The sequence below is a fragment of the Sander lucioperca genome, chromosome 5 (assembly GCF_008315115.2).
Source record: "Sander lucioperca isolate FBNREF2018 chromosome 5, SLUC_FBN_1.2, whole genome shotgun sequence".
Taxonomy (NCBI): Eukaryota; Metazoa; Chordata; class Actinopteri; order Perciformes; family Percidae; genus Sander; species Sander lucioperca.
The window spans coordinates 36,041,177-36,059,713 of NC_050177.1; the positions used below are offsets into that span (position 1 = coordinate 36,041,177).

The window sequence follows — 18,537 nt, forward strand, 5'->3', positions numbered from 1 at the left end:
TAAAACCAGGGGAACCTGAGATCAGCAGGTCACTGAATGTTTAATTACTAGGAATCATTTTGCCTTTGCCTTTATGAGGAAAAAGAGGGAAATTAACTTTGAGTTAAAGTCAAAATGAAAAGTTGTTTCACAGCTGAGAAAACAAGGAAAGTGTGTTTCATTCATTCTATTCATTTCATAGTTTTATATTGCCAATATTAAGTTTTTGCAATAAGTCAAGTAATTAGACCTTACATTTGAACAACAATACATAAGATTATCAGTACCAGCTGCAGTGTTATTCAGGAAACAACTGTCATGTAAGAGTTCAATAAGGGGTGCTATTTATTACATTACATTAGTGCAGATGCATAGCTGAGCTTGCACTTCTTGTGATGGATTTCAACATCATTAATGTACTTATTGATGTCTAAAAAGTCCCCATGTTTGAGAATGAAGAGGGCAACCACTGCTGTGATGGTACTTACCTGCAGTATCTCTAACTGGACAGAGTGGCCTTCAGTGATCAAATTAGAAAACAGGACATCTGCAAGCTCATCATAGACTCTGCTGACAAACTAAGGATCAATCATTCTCTATTACTGAGTATCCACTTTGGTTTTTACTTTAAACCCCACACAACAGTTTCAAAACTGCAAGGTTAACCCTCATATTGACAAATCAGACTCAAACAGCAGGCAACCAACACGTGAGTCAAAGTACCTGAAATTTAAATCAAAACTTTACTTTGTAGACAATAGTATTTTACGTGCTGATGACAAAATATCTGTGAATTCCAGCCAGGATGACACACAACCACTAGAGGGCTCCAGTGCACAGACCCTGGTGTCCCAGCTGAAGATGTTTGTAAGAGCCAGGTCAGGCTAAATGTGACAGAAATTGAATCTCAACTGTGCCCCTGTCTGTCCATGTTCAGTGTGATATGTGGATATGTTTATGAGAGAGCCTACACTCCTCCATGGTGACAAAATCTTCCATCAAAAATAAAAATCTGTAGTTAGAATGAAAATGAATCAATTGAACAATGTAAAGTCAAAATACCAAGTGCATTTATACCTTCAACATATTCATATAGTTGGGATAAACAAAAGGTGGTATAACAACATAAGAACATACAGTTTGTCTTTCAAGCCCCAGTAGAAAGTAAAGGTCAGGTTAGTTGCGTGTTCGGTCTCAGTGATTCCGTGTTTTTGGGCAGGTGACATTCTGGGCCGGGCTCTGAAGAACCTGGATGGGCTGCTGCAGATGCCGTATGGATGTGGTGAGCAGAACATGGCGCTCCTTGCCCCAAACATCTACATCCTCGAGTACCTGAGAAACACACAGCAGCTGACCCCAGCCATCAGGGAAAAGGCTACCAACTTCCTGACCAGTGGTGAGTCTCCGTTTACTTTGGTAGCGTCTGCTACATTCTGGTGCTAGTTGCACAAAATATAATAAGCAGCGTGCATAATCGCTTGACAGTGCTCGTCATTCATATTAGACTACAGATCAGGAGCACCCTGCTGGCCTCTGGGTTATGGTGCTGACAACAGGCCCCTCACAACACCATAACTTCTAGGCCACCAGGGCGACCTTGGTGCATGTCATTCCTTCTTTCTCTCCCCTAATTTCCTGTCATCTTTTTACGGTCTGTCCAGTAAAGGCATAAAATGTTTTTTTTTGCTTTGTTTTTTTTACATCTGTACATTCACACTTACAGAGCGGTTTTAAACAAATTCACCTAAAAACATTAGCTTATCAGAAATCAAATCTGTAAATTCCCTCTAAAACGTGTTTCTTTTGTTATACAGGCTACCAGAGACAGCTAAATTACAAAGATAAGGACGGTGCTTACAGCACATTTGGAGCAGGACCAGGGAACACTTGGTGCTTACATTACTGGTCAATCATCCACAAAGAAGAATTAATTATATATTGACATGTGCAACATTTACTATGACATACAGTTTATACTTGTAGAGTAGATGATTATCGTGAGCCATTAAACGGATCATAAGTGCTTACTCTTGTGTTTTTTGTTTTACTTTTGTTTTAATATCCTCAGGCTGACAGCATTTGTGCTGAGATCTTTTTCCAAAGCCCAGTCTTTCATCTACATTGACCCAGCAAACATTGAAGCGTCCGTAACTTGGCTGAAAAGTAAACAACGAAAAAATGGCTGTTTTGAACAGTCAGGAAAACTCTTCCACAACAGAATGAAGGTAAAGAAAGTTCCTCTTTACTAGAGTTTGTATAACAATGACTGATAACTGAAACTGAAGAAGGTCAGTATGTTAATTTTACTAAATGACGCTTTTGCTGTAGCAGTAGGTAAATGGAAATGCACCATCAGGACTTTCATTCATGTCTCAGTAGTAAGAAATGCAGACTGGGGCCCACTTCACGAAATTTGTGACAAACAACAATTTGCAATATGGGTTAATTCTCTTAGATTAATTTCAACAGGTTTCACTCATCAAAACAAATGCCATAATTGTGACTCATGCATGCGAGAGCCCTGTGGGACTCACAAATGCAATTTCCAACTGACACGCATTTGGAAATGGTGGCGATGTCCTGTTTCACAAATGCTTAAGTCTACGTGAGTGGGGCGGTCCGGTGATCTGTCTATATACAAATATGTACAGTATTTTTAATATACAAATTGTGCATATATACTAAATCCATTTACCCTTCTGATTTCATTTTATTAAAGTTTTTTTTTTTTTTCCAAAAGTGTCACATCTAGTAAACTCCACCACATTTTAGCCCCTTATGTATTGAAAGGATTTCTATCCAAAAGTGACTTGTCTTTGAATTGAGTTTCATACCTACATGTAAATCTGATCATTTGTCTTGTGAGGTTGAGAGTTTATGGTTTGAATTATGGTGGAGGTGGTCTGAAATCTAGGACTCCATTATATCAACCAGGGAATCCTAATACTAACCAAAGGGAAGGGGACTAAGTACCCAGAGCCCTCGCGTGAGGGCGGCCCAAAAGATGCTAGAATGAACAGTTGTGGATGCGGGGAGGGGCCAATAGAGGGCCTTTTTTACCAGGCCCAGAATTTTGCCCATTGCCTCTGGCTATGGGGGAAATAGACTGGCTTTGGCTAAAATTGATAGTGGAGATGGCAAAAGGGAAGAAGAATACTGTTTGAAATACGCGGCCAATGACAGGCCTACATTCTGCATCCAGTGAGTCAGACTAGATCACTAATTACTTATGCTTCCTCTTTACAGGGTGGTGTGTCTGATGAAGTTACTCTCAGTGCCTACATCACTGCTGCCTTCTTGGAAATGAATATGTACATAGATGTGAGTTGATTATTTGTAATATGAATGTATATGTACTAGTGCTGTCAGTTGAACGCGTTAACGCAAACCCATTTTAACAGTCAATTTTTATTTTATTTTTTTTTTTTTCTGGAGATTGTTTTCTTTTTGGCCAAGCAAACTTTGTAGTTTTTTCCACATGCTGTTGCAACAACTAACGTTAGAAAAACCAACATCACGCCGAATCTAGCTAGACCCGAAACGAAACGGTCACGTCGCACACTTGTTTGGGCTTGCGAGCCGGCCAAAGAGTAGTAGGCTAACGTTATGTTTTGAGTGGATGGCGAGGGTGAGACTCCGAAATGGATGCCAATAAGATTCTGAATGGAAAGTTTACTTTTAAAAAGTCGTCGAGGGGGACGGTAGTTTCACACATACACTGCCTGTATGACGCGGAGATTCTCATGATGTCAGTGAGTAATGAAAATTATTTAGAAGTTACTGCACACTATATTGACTATGTATATCAGCATATGGTTTTAGGACCGTTTCATTTTTTTGACTGTTTTTGTCATTTGGGACCTTGTCCACCCCCTTTTCTGTCCAGGAGAATTGTTACATTCATTATTAGAAAACCATAGGTTACAAATGTCGTGCTGTGGCAACTGGTTTTTGGACCATTTTGATTGTACTGTATAAGGAAAGTGTTACATCTCAGTAAGGTACTTGTAGGAATTGTGCAATAATGACGGATTCACACATTTTTCTTTTTACAGTAAATAATGAATTACAAATATTAAAGTCAAGTTAATAAAGTAACTTTCTTTGCGTTCATTTGATTCCCAATCAAGATACACTGGTAAGAATGGCTTTCCATTGTTAATATGTACTTAAACAGTTCTGAAATGCAAAATAATTGATTAAAACATGCAATTTAATCGTGATTAACTATAGAAATTTGGCGATTAATTGCGATTAAAAAAATGAATCGTTTGACAGCACTAATATGTACGTAAGATGCATTGTAGTATCTAAATATTTGTCATAGCACTAAAGATTCTGTGAACCGTAGTTGGAAACACTAACTTTTTTTTACAGTTTTTAATGGACCAGTGTGTAGGCTGTAGGGGGGGGTCTATTGGCAGAAATGTCGAAGAGTAAACCTCTCTATATGGGTGCCTGCTCTACCAGGTGAGCTAACCAGGCGCCCCAAAGGAGAACTTTAAGTAGTCTCACTGGTCTTTTATTTCTTATTGCTCATTGTCATACAGTTCCAATTTTCAACAATGCAACTTCAGTAACAATTAAAAATATAAATGTAAAATACAACAATAGAAGTTACAGTGCAGTATAAGAAGTGAACAATTATTTAAAGACGCAGCATCAAAAAGGGGTCGTCAGCCTTGCTTTAAAAGAACAGAGTTGCGGCAGACCTGCAGTTTTCTGGGATTTTGTTCCAAATATGTGGAGCATTAAAACTGAAAGCTGCTTCCCCCTGTTTAGTTCTGACTCTGGGGACAGAAACTCAGCAGCGAAAGACAATGTATTCTTTTAATCTGTTCTAGGGTCCTGTGAATGCTAGCTTGTCTTGCCTCAAGAAGTCAATCAGTGACCTCAGCAACACCTACACCACAGCTCTGCTGGCGTACGTCTTCACCCTGGCAGGAGACATGGAGACCTGTGATCACCTACTGAAGCACCTAGACACTGTTGTATTACAAGAAGGTGAGTCTTCCTCCTACAGGAAATCATTCTGGCTTCATTACTGTGACGAAGCTTACCCTGTGCCTGTTTGTCTCTTTGTGGATGGCTGTTTTTTAGGAGGTTTCCTCCACTGGTCTCAGATAGCAACAGAAACGTCAGCCTCTCTGTCTGTGGAGATCAGCTCCTATGTGCTGCTGGCTAAACTCAGTGCCTCTCCGACTGTTGAAGACCTGGGCTACGCCAGCCGCATCGTTAGATGGCTGACTAGCCAGCAGAACTATTATGGAGGATTCTCCTCCACACAGGTACAGCCCAGACAGGGTTAAGCTGGACTTGAAGTCAAATGCACAGTAATCTTTTCTGGGACAAATAAGATTAACAAAGTTATTTAAAATTGTATGGCTTAGCTGTGACCTAAAGCCAATATGTCTGACAGTCCGTTATCCCGTGAACAATGGCATGGCACAAGGGAAAAACAGCCCTGTTTTCATGTTTGACAATGACTTTTTCTGCTTCAATGTTTCTTTCTTTGGCTTATTAAGTATAGGAGCATTTCTCTCCACTTGCAGCTCTTCTGGATATTTGCTCATAGTCTGTGTGAACTTTCTACAAAGTTGGTTAACTGGTCCCTGTTCAGTCATATATGTAAGGAGTAGAGGTGTTCTGACTTGCTCTAGTGTGGTTTTTGTGTTCACAATATGTATATTACCATCAAAGTGTTTGTGCATACAGACTGCAAAGTAAAGAAGTGTTCTAAATAATATGTAGCCCTGGCTAAATTTAATTTAGATATTTATTGAAATAATTTTAATGCAATACAAATATATAAATATGGTGAAGAAAATATAAGTTAATGCCATATGTTGAAATGGTTAACATGAATAAAACGTTTAAAAAGGTAACAGTTATATTTACAGTTTTTTTAAAAGATCAAAGTGTGAAGTTCATGCAGTTGACTGTAGATTGAGTGAAGTGTACATGATTCAGCACCATGTTCAGCACGTGTAAGGGTAATCTGCCACTCAGCTTAACATGATAGCAGCCTAATATGTCAATCATCGTCTTTCTTTAATGTTGTTGGAGGGTCATGACCTATCAGCCAATGTAATTACAATCCCAGGTAGAGGGGCGGGGCTTAGTTGCAACATGCAGAAATTGCTAAGTGAACGAGCTTCGTGAGTTTCAGTAGGTTGTAGAAGGACATTGTTATCCATTACTGAGGCTGACAACCAGTTATGCTTTGTTTTGGAGTATTGAAATCTACAAGAGGTAAATATACATGTGCATGTGTGTGATTATGTATGCTTAATTAAGTGTGGTAGTCAGGGTTCCAAATTAGCACCATCTACTAACCAAATGCTGGTTAAAATATGCAAGTGGCTGGTAGATTTGCTACACTCACCAGCCAAAAAAACAATGGTACTCTATTACGTGGCTGGTGAAATGTGAACATTGACTAGCCATTTGGCTGGACGAAAAAGTTAAATTTGGACCCTGGTTGTAGTATGAAACCATCTATTGTGGCTGTCGGTACACGATCCGTTCTGCCTGCACGATCCGTTCTGCACATGCGCAAAATGTTCGCATGCGCGGTTGTACGAGGATTTACGACACTGCACGATCTGTTCCACGCTTCCGGTCGACAGCCAAGCTAACGTTAGTTTCGCTAACAGCTAATTCGGCTAACCGCTAGCTGACAGCTAGATTCAGTCTAAAATAACGTTAACTCAGCTGCCGTTAGCCTCCACAGGCAAGCTAACGTTAGTTTAGCTAACAGCTAATTCGGCTAACTGCTAGCTGAGACAGCATGTAATAACTTTAAAAGACCCTCAAAATAAAACTTGAAAATAAACGTTGACATATATAACAAACACCTAACATATATAACAGCTGTTACGTCAGTTCTACTTTACTTGTGCTCATTTAAAATACAATCACTCAATACTTGTCTTTATTGTTATTACTGTGAAGTCTTAATTTAGCTGTAGCCTGCTTTTCCCATTACGTTTGAGTTAATGTTATTTTAGACTGAATCTAGCTGTCAGCTAGCGGTTAGCCGAATTAGCTGTTAGCGAAACTAACATTAGCTTCCCGGTGGAGGCTAGCCATAGGCTAGCGTGGAACAGATCGTGCAGGTCGTATGGATACGTAAAACAGTATTATCTTGCGCATGTGCAGAACGGATCGTGAAGGCAGAACCAAAGAATTTCTAATATGGGAAGAAGTTCCACTCTCTCGTTACTTCCGGCTTCTGAACTGGTTGCAGTTCCACCAGAGTTCCATATAGGGGGCGCTCACAGGCCAGTGCAGAATGAATGGGACTCTATGGAGCTATACCCCTCAAAATCCACTTTTCTCAGAATATAATTTTTTGTCTAGTAATTTGAATGTTGCATTTGAAAGGGGAGGCTAAGAAAATACACACTGCTGGGTGTTAGATTTTTTTAAAGTGGCTTTTTTGTTCTAAAAAGCCTTTTAAAATGTCAATGACGTCATACACATACGGCCAGAGATTCTGCTTTACGGCAAGCTCTGAGTCGCTTCCTTTTTTCTCTCGAGGCATCGACAACACAGCTGACAGGTTAGACTCTCCCTGTCAATACACATGCTAGAAAGAGGTTTGCTAATGTTTTAAAGACCACGCCGAAATATTGACTCTGGCATTCTGGTTCTGCTTCGGATGCCATCAAGCGCAATCTCCGATCGTAACCAGTCCTTCACTGACCAATCAGCATTCATTAGCAGAATGCTAGCGTGTTATGGGCAACAACGACTCAACCTGTAACAAATCGAAAGGGCATAAGTACTCGTTCATTCAACTTTTGACCTATAATCCATGTTGAACTTGCAAAAACTACAATCAAATCTGATATTTCTCAACGACAATCAGGCAAAAGAGACAAATTTAGCCGTCTAGCTCCATAGGGTCCCATTCATTTTGCACTGGACCGTGATCACCCCCAGTGGAACTCTGGTGGAACTGCAACCAAAATAGGTACAATGGGGCTTAATAGGGAGTGGAACGGCTTTCCGTAGACGGGCTTTGGCAGAACGGATCGTGTACCGACAGTGTCACTAACTGTCAATAGCCATTAGCATTGTCCATTAGCATTGCTTTTGTAGCCTACTGTTAGCTTTGCATGTGAAATAATTGAGACAAACTACCGACAATTCGCCGTGGAATAGTGGACGGACCTGCTTGCTCAGTTAATGTATTTGATTCAGGAGACGGACATTTGTGACTGAAAGAGAGGATCGGGGAAGCTCCTTGGGACCACACAGAGCGATTTTCCATCCTGCTGGTGTGATGTAGACTGTCGCTGCTGTTTTCTGTTCCGGTGATCTTCCTGCTGTGGTTTCTCCGGTGCTCTGCCTGCTGCCATCGCCAAGTTCGCCTTTTTCATATATCCCCTTGGCTAGGATTCGTGAGTACTATATTGCACGTGCATTTTATTGTATTGGTTGTGTAAACAAGTGAAACGGCCGTCACAGTTTTAGGCCTCCTCGCTGCAACAGGGTTTTTTTGTTTGTATTTTGACTGCTGAGTATGAATGTGAGTGTGGGCCCACAGGTAACTATTCAGGTTTACATGTCAAAAGGATTTATGCATTTATTTTATTGAAACCTAAGCAGAGGTAACAATAGCATACTCTGAAAGCTATATTGAGGCAACATATTTAGTGTGTCATAAAAAAGAGGGAGTTATTTATACTGGCCTCACTTGTGTTTATTTTTCTAATACACCATAAATGTGTTTTCATATTATTTTTGTACTTTAACTAAATAAATTCCCTTATCTAAAATGTGACTTAAGTTAAGAAAAAGGTGTGCTTGACACTCTAGTCTTTATGTGCACTGCAGTCTCCACGTTGGGTTGTAACACGAGCAGCAGATGCGCTACCAGCTGTTTATACGAATCAGCAGTAAAAGACAATCAAAGAATGAAAAATTCTAGCCGAGCATTGTTTGAATTATGAACGATATAATGGAAAGTTGCCCGCACAGCGCCAAATGTTAGACAGTGTATCGACTGCACGGCAGTGACAGGATCAAAGAAAACAAACGCAGATAATTTTTCCTCATGTATGCTCATTTATCTTTGTTTCAAAATCAGCCAGTCACAGGTACTCTGGGGCACAGGGATCTGTCCTCCACCATATACTCCATACAGACAGAAACTTACAAGAGAACAGGGATTTCTCTATTTTCTAAGTTTGAGTGGATGGAATGACATATCTTCTGTTGCTTGTACGGAAGTGAACTTTGAATGTCTGTCACTTCCACTAATGTCATCTTCTCTCTTTGTACCCTAGTGACTCCCCTCATCCGCTCCATCTACAACTTCCTGTAAGGGAGATCACATTCTCCGAAACAGTGCTGATCCAGTTCCACTTTTCCCGAGGAGGCTGCGGTGTCATCCATTGTTTTGAAAGCTGTCACTTGATTGCCATGCAGGGCTGCGATGGAGAGTTGACAGTCAAGAAAAGAACCTCCTGAACCATTCCTGCTTAACTCACCTCCACTGGACCTTGCATATTATTTTCCATCTCAACATCAAACATATTGAATGATACTCTAAAATTTATATATAAATCGCCCAGTCCTACGTCAGCCCAAAACTTACTTTTCCTGACACATTTGACATTAACTTGTACATAATTCATCCCCATACACTGGAGTATGTCATGAGTACAGATGCCCATCAATACACTGTTGCAGGATAGGTGAATGACACCAACATATAGCACTTGAAGAAAAACTAATGTCCAGTATGTGATAACAGGACATGCTAGTCATCAATTATCAACAGTGTAGCAAGTTGTTCATTAAGGGCTAACAGCTGGTTAACATTACGACAAAAACTATTTGTTCCGTGTATTCTCTTGTGTGTATCGCGTATCCGTCTCCTCTAGCTGTTGTGGTTGATATGACGTAGGTCCTCTAGCTTTGACCAGACGCAAAAAATGGTGACAGCAAAGCACTGTGATGTCACGTGGTCCTTATAAATATATACCAGAAACTATGCACAAAGGACTACTTCACCTGCTGCTGAATTTTTGATGTTATTTAATAAATCTCATTTTCATGTCATGCTTTTGTGTTTGTCAGTACATTTTTCAGCTTAATATTTTTAGTAATGCATGGAATAAAAATAAATTAAAATGCTTAATGATTTATTATAACTTAATGTCCAATTGAGTCAAGATCATAAACCATAGTATTTGAATGTGTTGAGGCATCTGACACCTACTGTTCCTGTGTCAAGGTAAGTCTCCTGAAAGGTCAAATGAAGTATGAGACACGTATGTTTAATTTAGTTGCTTTAGATAGAGCGCTGGGGGGTGTTTTTTTGCATAAAGATATGAAAGTAGAGGAAATGATATATCTAGCCATCTTCAGGTCAACTGCGCTTACTGGAATTAAAATAAATGGTGATAGTGACCTATTCTGCCATTATAATTTAAATTTAGTTTTTATTGAGATATAACTTATCCTTATTTAATTGATTGTATGCAAGACAGCTGTGACTGTCTAAGATTGTACCAAACTAGCATTCTTTTGTAGTAAATAAGCAAACTTATTTAGGTTTGCTTGTTGCATGCACTTTACAGAAACTATTAATCCTTTTTGTCAAGATTTTCAGAGTTGTCAGATTTTCTGGTAAGCTACCCTTTGGTTCCTAGTAGTTGACTTAAGAGTACAGTATTTTTGAAAATCTGCTTACTCTTCATGTTAACCCCTCTCTTGGTCTTGTAGTAATAGACCTGTATTTGCAGCAATTAAATATCACCATATTTGAAACCCTTTTAACAATAGACCCAGATAAAATGTACAATAAAAGGCAGATGTGATGCCATTAGGTTCTTAGTGTGACAGCGCTTATTAAATTTAAGCAGGTAATAATGAAAATAGCTCCTCACCACTTTTTATTACATTTTTGGGAGGATGATTTGGATTGATTAATTAAATAAAGTATGAGCACCAAGTGCCTACTGATGTCTGGCAATACAAAACTAACATACTACAAAGTTGTGCATTTCTTTGGGCTACTCAAACAAGCTGCAAAGGAGATCTATGCTTGATTAGTGTTGCCTGACCTCCTCCTTTACTGATTGGGTGATTAGAGTTCAAATCTATTGGCTGTGAAAGCCACAGGGCGGAGTTGATTATCAAAACGCCACCAGATGTCTAATAAGCATCTGGTGGCGTTTATTAAACGCCTGGTGACGTCACACGCGTGGTGGCGTTTAATAAACGGCAGGTGGCGTTTATTAGACGTGTAGTGGCGTTTAATAAACGCCAGGTGGCGCCACAAACGTCGTTCAAAACGCCGAACGAATTGTGACGAAATGTGACCCTTTTGGCGTTCCATAGACTTGTGTTCTTGTGTCCCTGTGAAACGTCATCTCGTGTTGCCCAAGTACTGTCCCAATACACAAGTTCGCATTTCACCAAAGAATTTCACCAAAGCGCGTCTACGGAAAGCCGTTCCACTCCCTATTAAGCCCCACGAGAGAGTGGAACTTCTTCCCTTATTAGAAATTCTTTGATTTCACCAAGAACAGTTAAGATTCCCGGAAATGTTCTTGACACGCCCATTTTACCGAGGATGCATTGGTTGGTAACTTGTATGAACTTCGCTGCACCCGTATCCCAACATTCATTTCGTCATTCAATGATGGTCGGGTTTCCGGTACATAGACAGCCCAAAAACGACAATTTGCTCCAAGGTTTTCGGAGTTTTCGGAGCTCCGTGAAGTGAGGCAGCCGCCAGCTTGCGCCTGCCCCGGCCGCTAGCTCGTCGCTCGGATAGTCACGCTCAGAGACCCCGCTGGAAGCCGGAGGTCTTTTAGACCGGTCCCGTAAATAAGAGGCTTTTATTTCGCCGTTGACGGATCGTTTGTTTAAATATCACAACGCACGCACGCACACACACACAAGGGGGAGAGAGATATACACGTTTCTTTTCGGGAGACTTGTTTAAATTATGCCATAGGCTATACATTTACGTATATATAGATTTAGTATTTTTTTGGTGTATTTGTTTTCTGATTTATTAGAAGTTGAGTTTCAGTCTGTATGATAAATTAAGAGTTGTACATAAAGTGGTAACATGCTGACATGTTATGTAGACTAAAGGGGAGACACCAACCTTTATAATTTGAATTGCTAATGTCCATCTCCCTGGGCATATACAGGGCACTACAATAAAATAGAAATGATCACGATCATGAACACATAGGACACACCAGTGCATGCCTACTTATTTTTTAATTTAAACTGACTTAAACTTATACACTAATAATAGTAGGGATCACGTTCCACTCTTTTGAATAAGTAAGGAGTGTTTGAGCTAAACCATAAACAATAAAATTAAAGCTCAATAAGTTTTATTTTTCAATATTATTGCAATAGTTGTAACATTGTGAGGTTTTCTTGTCCGGAGATTGTTTTAATATAAAGTGGTTATATTGTTGTGGTTTTTATTTCTAGCTGTTATTTTGGAGCCCTGCTGGTAGCCTCTGTGCTGGGGGGGTTGAGCAATAACAGGAAGTATGCATCGTCTCAAACTCTTAACAGTGTTTTCTGTGCTTGTGAACTTGCAAGTTCATTCTTCCAGGTACAACTAGCAAGTCCGTTCTTTGCATTCTTGGTATTGGGAAACGCCCCTGGACGGAGACCAGTGAAGGCCGTTAGAAGCACTTTTCCGGTGAGCGCTGAGCGTTACCAAAGCCCGTCTACGGAAAGCCGTTCCACTCCCTATTTAGCCCCATTGTACCTACTTTGGTTGCAGTTCCACCAGAGTTCTACTGGGGGTGATCACGGTCCAGTGCAAAATGAATGGGACCCTATGGAGCTAGACGGCTAAATTTGTCTCTTTTGCCTGATTGTCGTTGAGAAATATCAGATTTGATTGTAGTTTTTGCAAGTTCAACATGGATTATAGGTCAAAAGTTGAATGAACGAGTACTTATGCCCTTTCGATTTGTTACAGGTTGAGTCGTTGTTGCCCATAACACGCTAGCATTCTGCTAATGAATGCTGATTGGTCAGTGAAGGACTGATTACGATCGGAGATCGCGCTTGACGGCATCCGAAGCAGAACCAGAATGCCAGAGTGATTATTTCGGCGTGGTCTTTAAAACATTAGCAAACCTCTTTCTAGCACGTGTATTGACAGGGAGAGTCTAATCTGTCAGCTGTGTTGTCGATGCCTCGAGAGAAAAAAGGAAGCGACTCAGAGCTTGCCGTAAAGCAGAATCTCTGGCCGTATATGTGTATGACGTCATTGACATTTTAAAAGGCTTTTTAGAACAAAAAAGCCACTTTAAAAAAATCTAACACCCAGCAGTGTGTATATTCTTAGCCTCCCCTTTCAAATGCAACATTCAAATTACTAGACAAAAAATTATATCCTGAGAAAAGTGGATTTTGAGGGGTATAGCTCCATAGAGTCCCATTCATTCTGCACTGGCCTGTGAGCGCCCCCTATATGGAACTCTGGTGGAACTGCAACCAGTTCAGAAGCCGGAAGTAACGAGAGAGTGGAACTTCTTCCCATATTAGAAATTCTTTGGCGTTACTGCGCAGCCTCCAAATGAGAGAGACGACGTAAATGTGCCGTGAGCAACCTGTCTGAAAGTTGTAAGTCTTCTGGTAGCTGTGCCAAGAGAAATCTCAATAATTCCCAATCTTGCAGAGACGGAGAGCGTAGGTATATGTAAGGAGATAACAGGCACAGGCTAATTATTGCTAACTAAAATGCTAGTTAACATTAGCAATTACACTTAAACAGCTAATGTGAGATGAAACTGCCTGCGCGCTTCGCCTGTACTATACGGTAATTCCTCTACTATGCGATAGTAAGTCGCGTGGTTATGACACAATCGTATGGAACGCCAAAAAGCTCACATTACGTCACTTTCCTACCTGTTTTGAACGGTCAGGACGCCGTTTTTTACGTCGTCTAATGACAAAACGCCGTAAAAAGCGCCGTGGAATGCTCATCTAACGCCGCTTTTTACGTGGCTCAATACGCGTATCATGCAAAACGCCGTAAAAAGCGCCGTGGAATGCTCATCTAACGCCGCTTTTTACGTGGCTCAATACGCGTATCATGCAAAACGCCGTAAAAAGCGCCGTGGAATGCTCATCTAACGCCGCTTTTTACGTGGCTCAATACGCGTATCATGCAAAACGCCGTAAAAAGCGCCGTGGAATGCTCATCTAACGCCGCTTTTTACATGGCTCAGTACGCGTAACATAACGCGTCAAAAGACACATAGTATATATAATAATGAGCTCCACCCTTTTTTTAAATGGCCCAACTATATAGCATAAAATATTTTGTCTGATTTGACTTAAGGCAGAAGATTTACTTGCTTTAGATGACTATGTAAAGAATCTGCTCTTAAAAGGATTCACAATTACATAAATGTAACACATCGTAAGATCCACCTGATCCGAAATTATTTTCTGCTTAAATATGTAAATGCAGCCAACCCGTAAGTATGGTACTGAAAATCTTCACACACATATTTGCCTACCTGTGGACGAATGTACAGGTTTGACCGGCGCAAGGCATTATTCCGATGTATTTCACTGGGGCACATAGTGTTCAAGTTCAGAGGAATGACCAGTCTTTGGCCACTGACTCTACATAACTGAAAACCTTGCTGAGCATGCAAATCAGGAAAAGTGTCCCTCAGGACTTGAAGGAATTCATCTTGCTCTAAATCCAGGGGTACAACAACCCGGCGAGGTTCAGTGGCATCTGACAAAGCATCAAACAAAAGCATTACCTTTGTCAATAACCCATTCATTGCAAGCTGCTAAATATGATTTCAGTAATAGCTGCATGTTGTTGCTTTGTACCTAGGGACATGTGCAATGACAATAAAGTGGAATATCAAATGAGTTCAGTGATGTGGGAATCACTTATTCAACTAAACACATACAGTGGGTCGATAAAGTGAAGAACACATGCATAAAGGGTAAGCAGAAACAATGGAGACCAAAATGTCATGTAACAGGATAGACTTACCCATACATGAAGTGATCCTCTGAATGGAATTCTTCAGAAGTGATACTTTAAAAGTAATTTGTCGCCTTGCTCTGCACCTTTGTCGACGACGTAGGGGTCCACTGCTCTCAGAATTTCGAAACATCTGTAATCTGCATCAGGAATTCATTGCATTACTTCATTTAGTTTCTTTTAAATAGTAATTAGCATTGAAAACATTTTTATCCAATTTTAAAATGTAACATCAAATGTTGAAACATTTTCATGCATAACCAACTAATTTCTTAAAACTGTTTCAAGAAATTTGCCCGTGCTTAACTAAGCGGTTTACTTTGATTCATACTGTGAGTCAGCTCTAGAGCAGGCAAAAACCTAAGGAAGAGACTGGCAAGGACCCCCCTTGGTGGTCCAAGTTGGCCTCCAGTAAGTGGTTATTAAGTGTTAAACAAAAAAAAAAAGGCGTGAACGAAAAGTTTAGTGGAGAGTCAAAATGTAGGACAGCAATATTTTTCAACCAGCTGTTGACTATACCTGTCAAGATGAGATTTGAAAATAAGGAAAATATGCGTTCGCACGCGTCTATTTTTAGGGGTATATGCAAGTTAAATACTCTGTAGAACGCAGCGCCAGCCATCCTTCCCTCCCTCCTTGCGCTGCCGTTGTTCGTTTTATTGACTGTGCCGCTGACTTCTTGTCACTGTTGAAGCTAATGTTCTACATTAGCTTACCGGAGGGTAGCGTAGCAAACAGGAGCCAACTTAATCATAGACTGATGCTAAGCCATACAAAACTATAGTGGCATAACGTAATATAAATAAAATATAAATGCAAATATTAAGAAAAGGTTGTGCCTCTTGCCTTGATAAAACATCAGTTTCCTCCTCCGGACCATCCTCATTCAATAACCGATTAAACTGTGCGTTCATTCTGTCCCTTAGGTCATTTATTCTTGACCTGAAACGACTTCTCCTCTCAGCCATCCTCTTCCCAATGAAACAGAGTTTATAAAAAAAAAAAAGGCGGGGTGAAAACACGGGGAAATATTTAAAGCGCACATTTTAAATTAGGTAACGTTATAGTAGAACACAGTGAAAATTATTTTAACCCTTTAGTGCCCCTACAAAACATTAATTTTTTTGGTTCTGGATGAGCAAAAAAAGAAAAGAAAAAAATGTCTTTATTATATTACGTCAATTAGATAGACCTACAATTTTAATGAGGAACACGTAAAAATGTGTAAAATTCATGGTAATTTTGATCCAGTAATTAATCTTTGAAAATCCTCTCCAAATGCATATCCTAAAATCGTCTAAATTTCAGTCACATAAAGGTTCAGCATATTTCATAAGATATTTGAAAATGTGGAGTGTACAAAATTCTCTGAAGTTTGTGGGCTATTTAACAAAAAGACATTTTCTTTATATAAAATACAAGGGAATATCCTAACTGATCAAAATGTTAAATTTAGTGATCAGTGTGTATAAAAAAAAAAACAAAAAAATTCTGGATTTAGAATGTTGAAAGAAAACACACCTTCACTGCAGAGTTAGGGACCCTAGGAAAGACAAAACACCATGCATGATGTCTATTCCGAGGCGATCTCTGGGGCCACTAAGTGGATCAAATCGTGCTGCAACCTGTTCCATGATTGTGCTGTCCAACATGTACTGGTTAGGAGGTACAGTCACTCTGTCAGACCAGTCTACCAGTGGTGCCCTTACTGAAGTAGAGGCTTCTGCAGTGCCAGCACCATCTGGATCAGCATCACCTCCTATTGCTCCTGCAGCATGAACACCTCCCTCTGGTGCAGTTCTGGCACCAAAGATGTCCTGCATTGTAGTGCTTGGTCGTCCCTGCTGTTCCATGCAACCCCTTACAAAAAGCTGCAAGGGGCTCTGATGCCTTTCTGTCCGCAACCCATGGTTGTTCCATTGCTGTACGAAGGCTGTGATGTCCCTATTGATTTGTGGCAAGTAGACATAATGAAGAGCCCACAGGTGCATCTCATTGTCAATGTCCACAACACCGTCACTCTCCAGGAAATTGAAGAGGTCGTAATAGACATTAGTCAACCCTCGCCACACATCACCCCAGAGCCTCTCAATTCGTTGATTATGAGTGCTCCTTCCTCGGAGAGCACTTCCTCGCTCAGAGCCTCTGAGAACGTTCATCATTAGACACACCGATTCATTCTCCCCACCATAATCTGTCCTTACACGAGAGGGCACGCCATACCTGGTCACTGCATGCATGAAAAGGTCCATCACTGTGCCGCTGCGGTTGTTGTTCGAAGCACGGAGGAAGATGAGCTGACTGTAGCCATCGATACCCCCATGAACAACAATCCTCCACCTTAAATAAATATGAGAATATAAAAAACATTCACACGTAGATAATATAGATCGAGAGGAGAAATAAGCTTCTTTTAACACACACACACACACACACACACACACACACACACACAGTTTACTTGTATTATTATTAATGTATTTACTCCTTGTTGTTGTTTATATGTACGTTTATTCTTATGCTTTGGCAACAAAGATGTATTTTTGTCATGCCAATAAAGCAACAAACGAACGAGAGAGGGATAAATAAGCAATACAACTTAAACTTTGCATACATCTACCTTATCAGTTTGTGGTTCCCATCAAGGTGCCACAAGGAATTTGGTCCAGCCACGCGGTATGCTCTTCGGTGCAATCTCTGTGACATTGTTCTGAGGGCGGCTGCCCTTGGATCAACCCGCCACATACACTCTCGCACTCTGCGTCTCTGTACACAAATTCCCTGTGACCGTAGTTGTGCCTCTGGTCCAAGTAGGTCATTCCCAACTACAAGATCTTTAACCATTTCATCCAGGGCAGAGTCTGACATGTCAGAGTATGACGCAGAGCGGGTCAAATTGAACCTCCTGAGAAGTAAATTGCAGAATCACTGTATAGCTTAGGTTGTGCATTTAAAAAAAAAAAATCCCTTTTTAATGTTGTACATAAACCACACATTTGTAATCCATAAACTGCTTGTCAAGTCAGCAACCTACCTGAAACGTCGTTTGACTGTAGCTGGAGAAACATGCAGAATATCTGCAGTCTGTGACACTGTAAATCCACATGACTTTAGGAACGACAGTTGCTCTGGAGAGATGGAAAAGTGAGGTGGACCTCTAGCACCAGTCCAAGCCAGTGGAGCCTGGTAAGATAAACTGGCTGCAACAGAATTATGCACAATGTCATTCAAGTGAATTTGTTAGAATTGCAGTTTGTGTGCTGTGTGTGTGTCTGAAGGATCTGATCTTGATATTCAGCTGTGTTGTAATGAACAAAGACCAATGCCATTAACATTTTCATTTGAGAATACTGAAGCAAGAGAGGGAAGACATGAAGCAATCTAGCTACAAATGTACCATCATAATCTGTGATGCAGTGTAATTTTAACTTACCTTGTTGTTCATGCCCTCTACAGGTCGTTACTTCATGGATATATTCAGCTAGGTCTCCAAGTAAGCAATCTGTTGCTTGAACATTTATCAGCCTCCCCCTTGCCCA

The 18,537-nt window shown here is 40.4% G+C and overlaps 1 protein-coding gene and 1 long non-coding RNA gene across 2 annotated transcripts; both read left to right on the forward strand.

Annotated features, from left to right (window-relative positions):
- The first annotated feature begins 422 nt into the window (after window positions 1–422).
- On the forward strand, window positions 423–5,303 carry LOC118495024 (alpha-1-inhibitor 3-like). Its single transcript, XM_036001123.1, has 7 exons — window positions 423–459; window positions 1,199–1,375; window positions 1,794–1,869; window positions 2,048–2,126; window positions 3,160–3,300; window positions 4,824–4,983; window positions 5,080–5,303. The coding sequence occupies exons 1-7, from the start codon at window positions 423–425 to the stop codon at window positions 5,286–5,288; spliced, it is 879 nt and encodes a 292-aa protein (XP_035857016.1). The 3' UTR covers window positions 5,289–5,303.
- An 821-nt stretch (window positions 5,304–6,124) lies between these two features.
- Window positions 6,125–9,694, forward strand: LOC116039007. The gene is made up of 3 exons (XR_004102218.2): window positions 6,125–6,231; window positions 8,188–8,387; window positions 9,276–9,694. It is a non-coding gene; the product is annotated as an uncharacterized LOC116039007 (long non-coding RNA).
- Window positions 9,695–18,537: the final 8,843 nt, after the last annotated feature.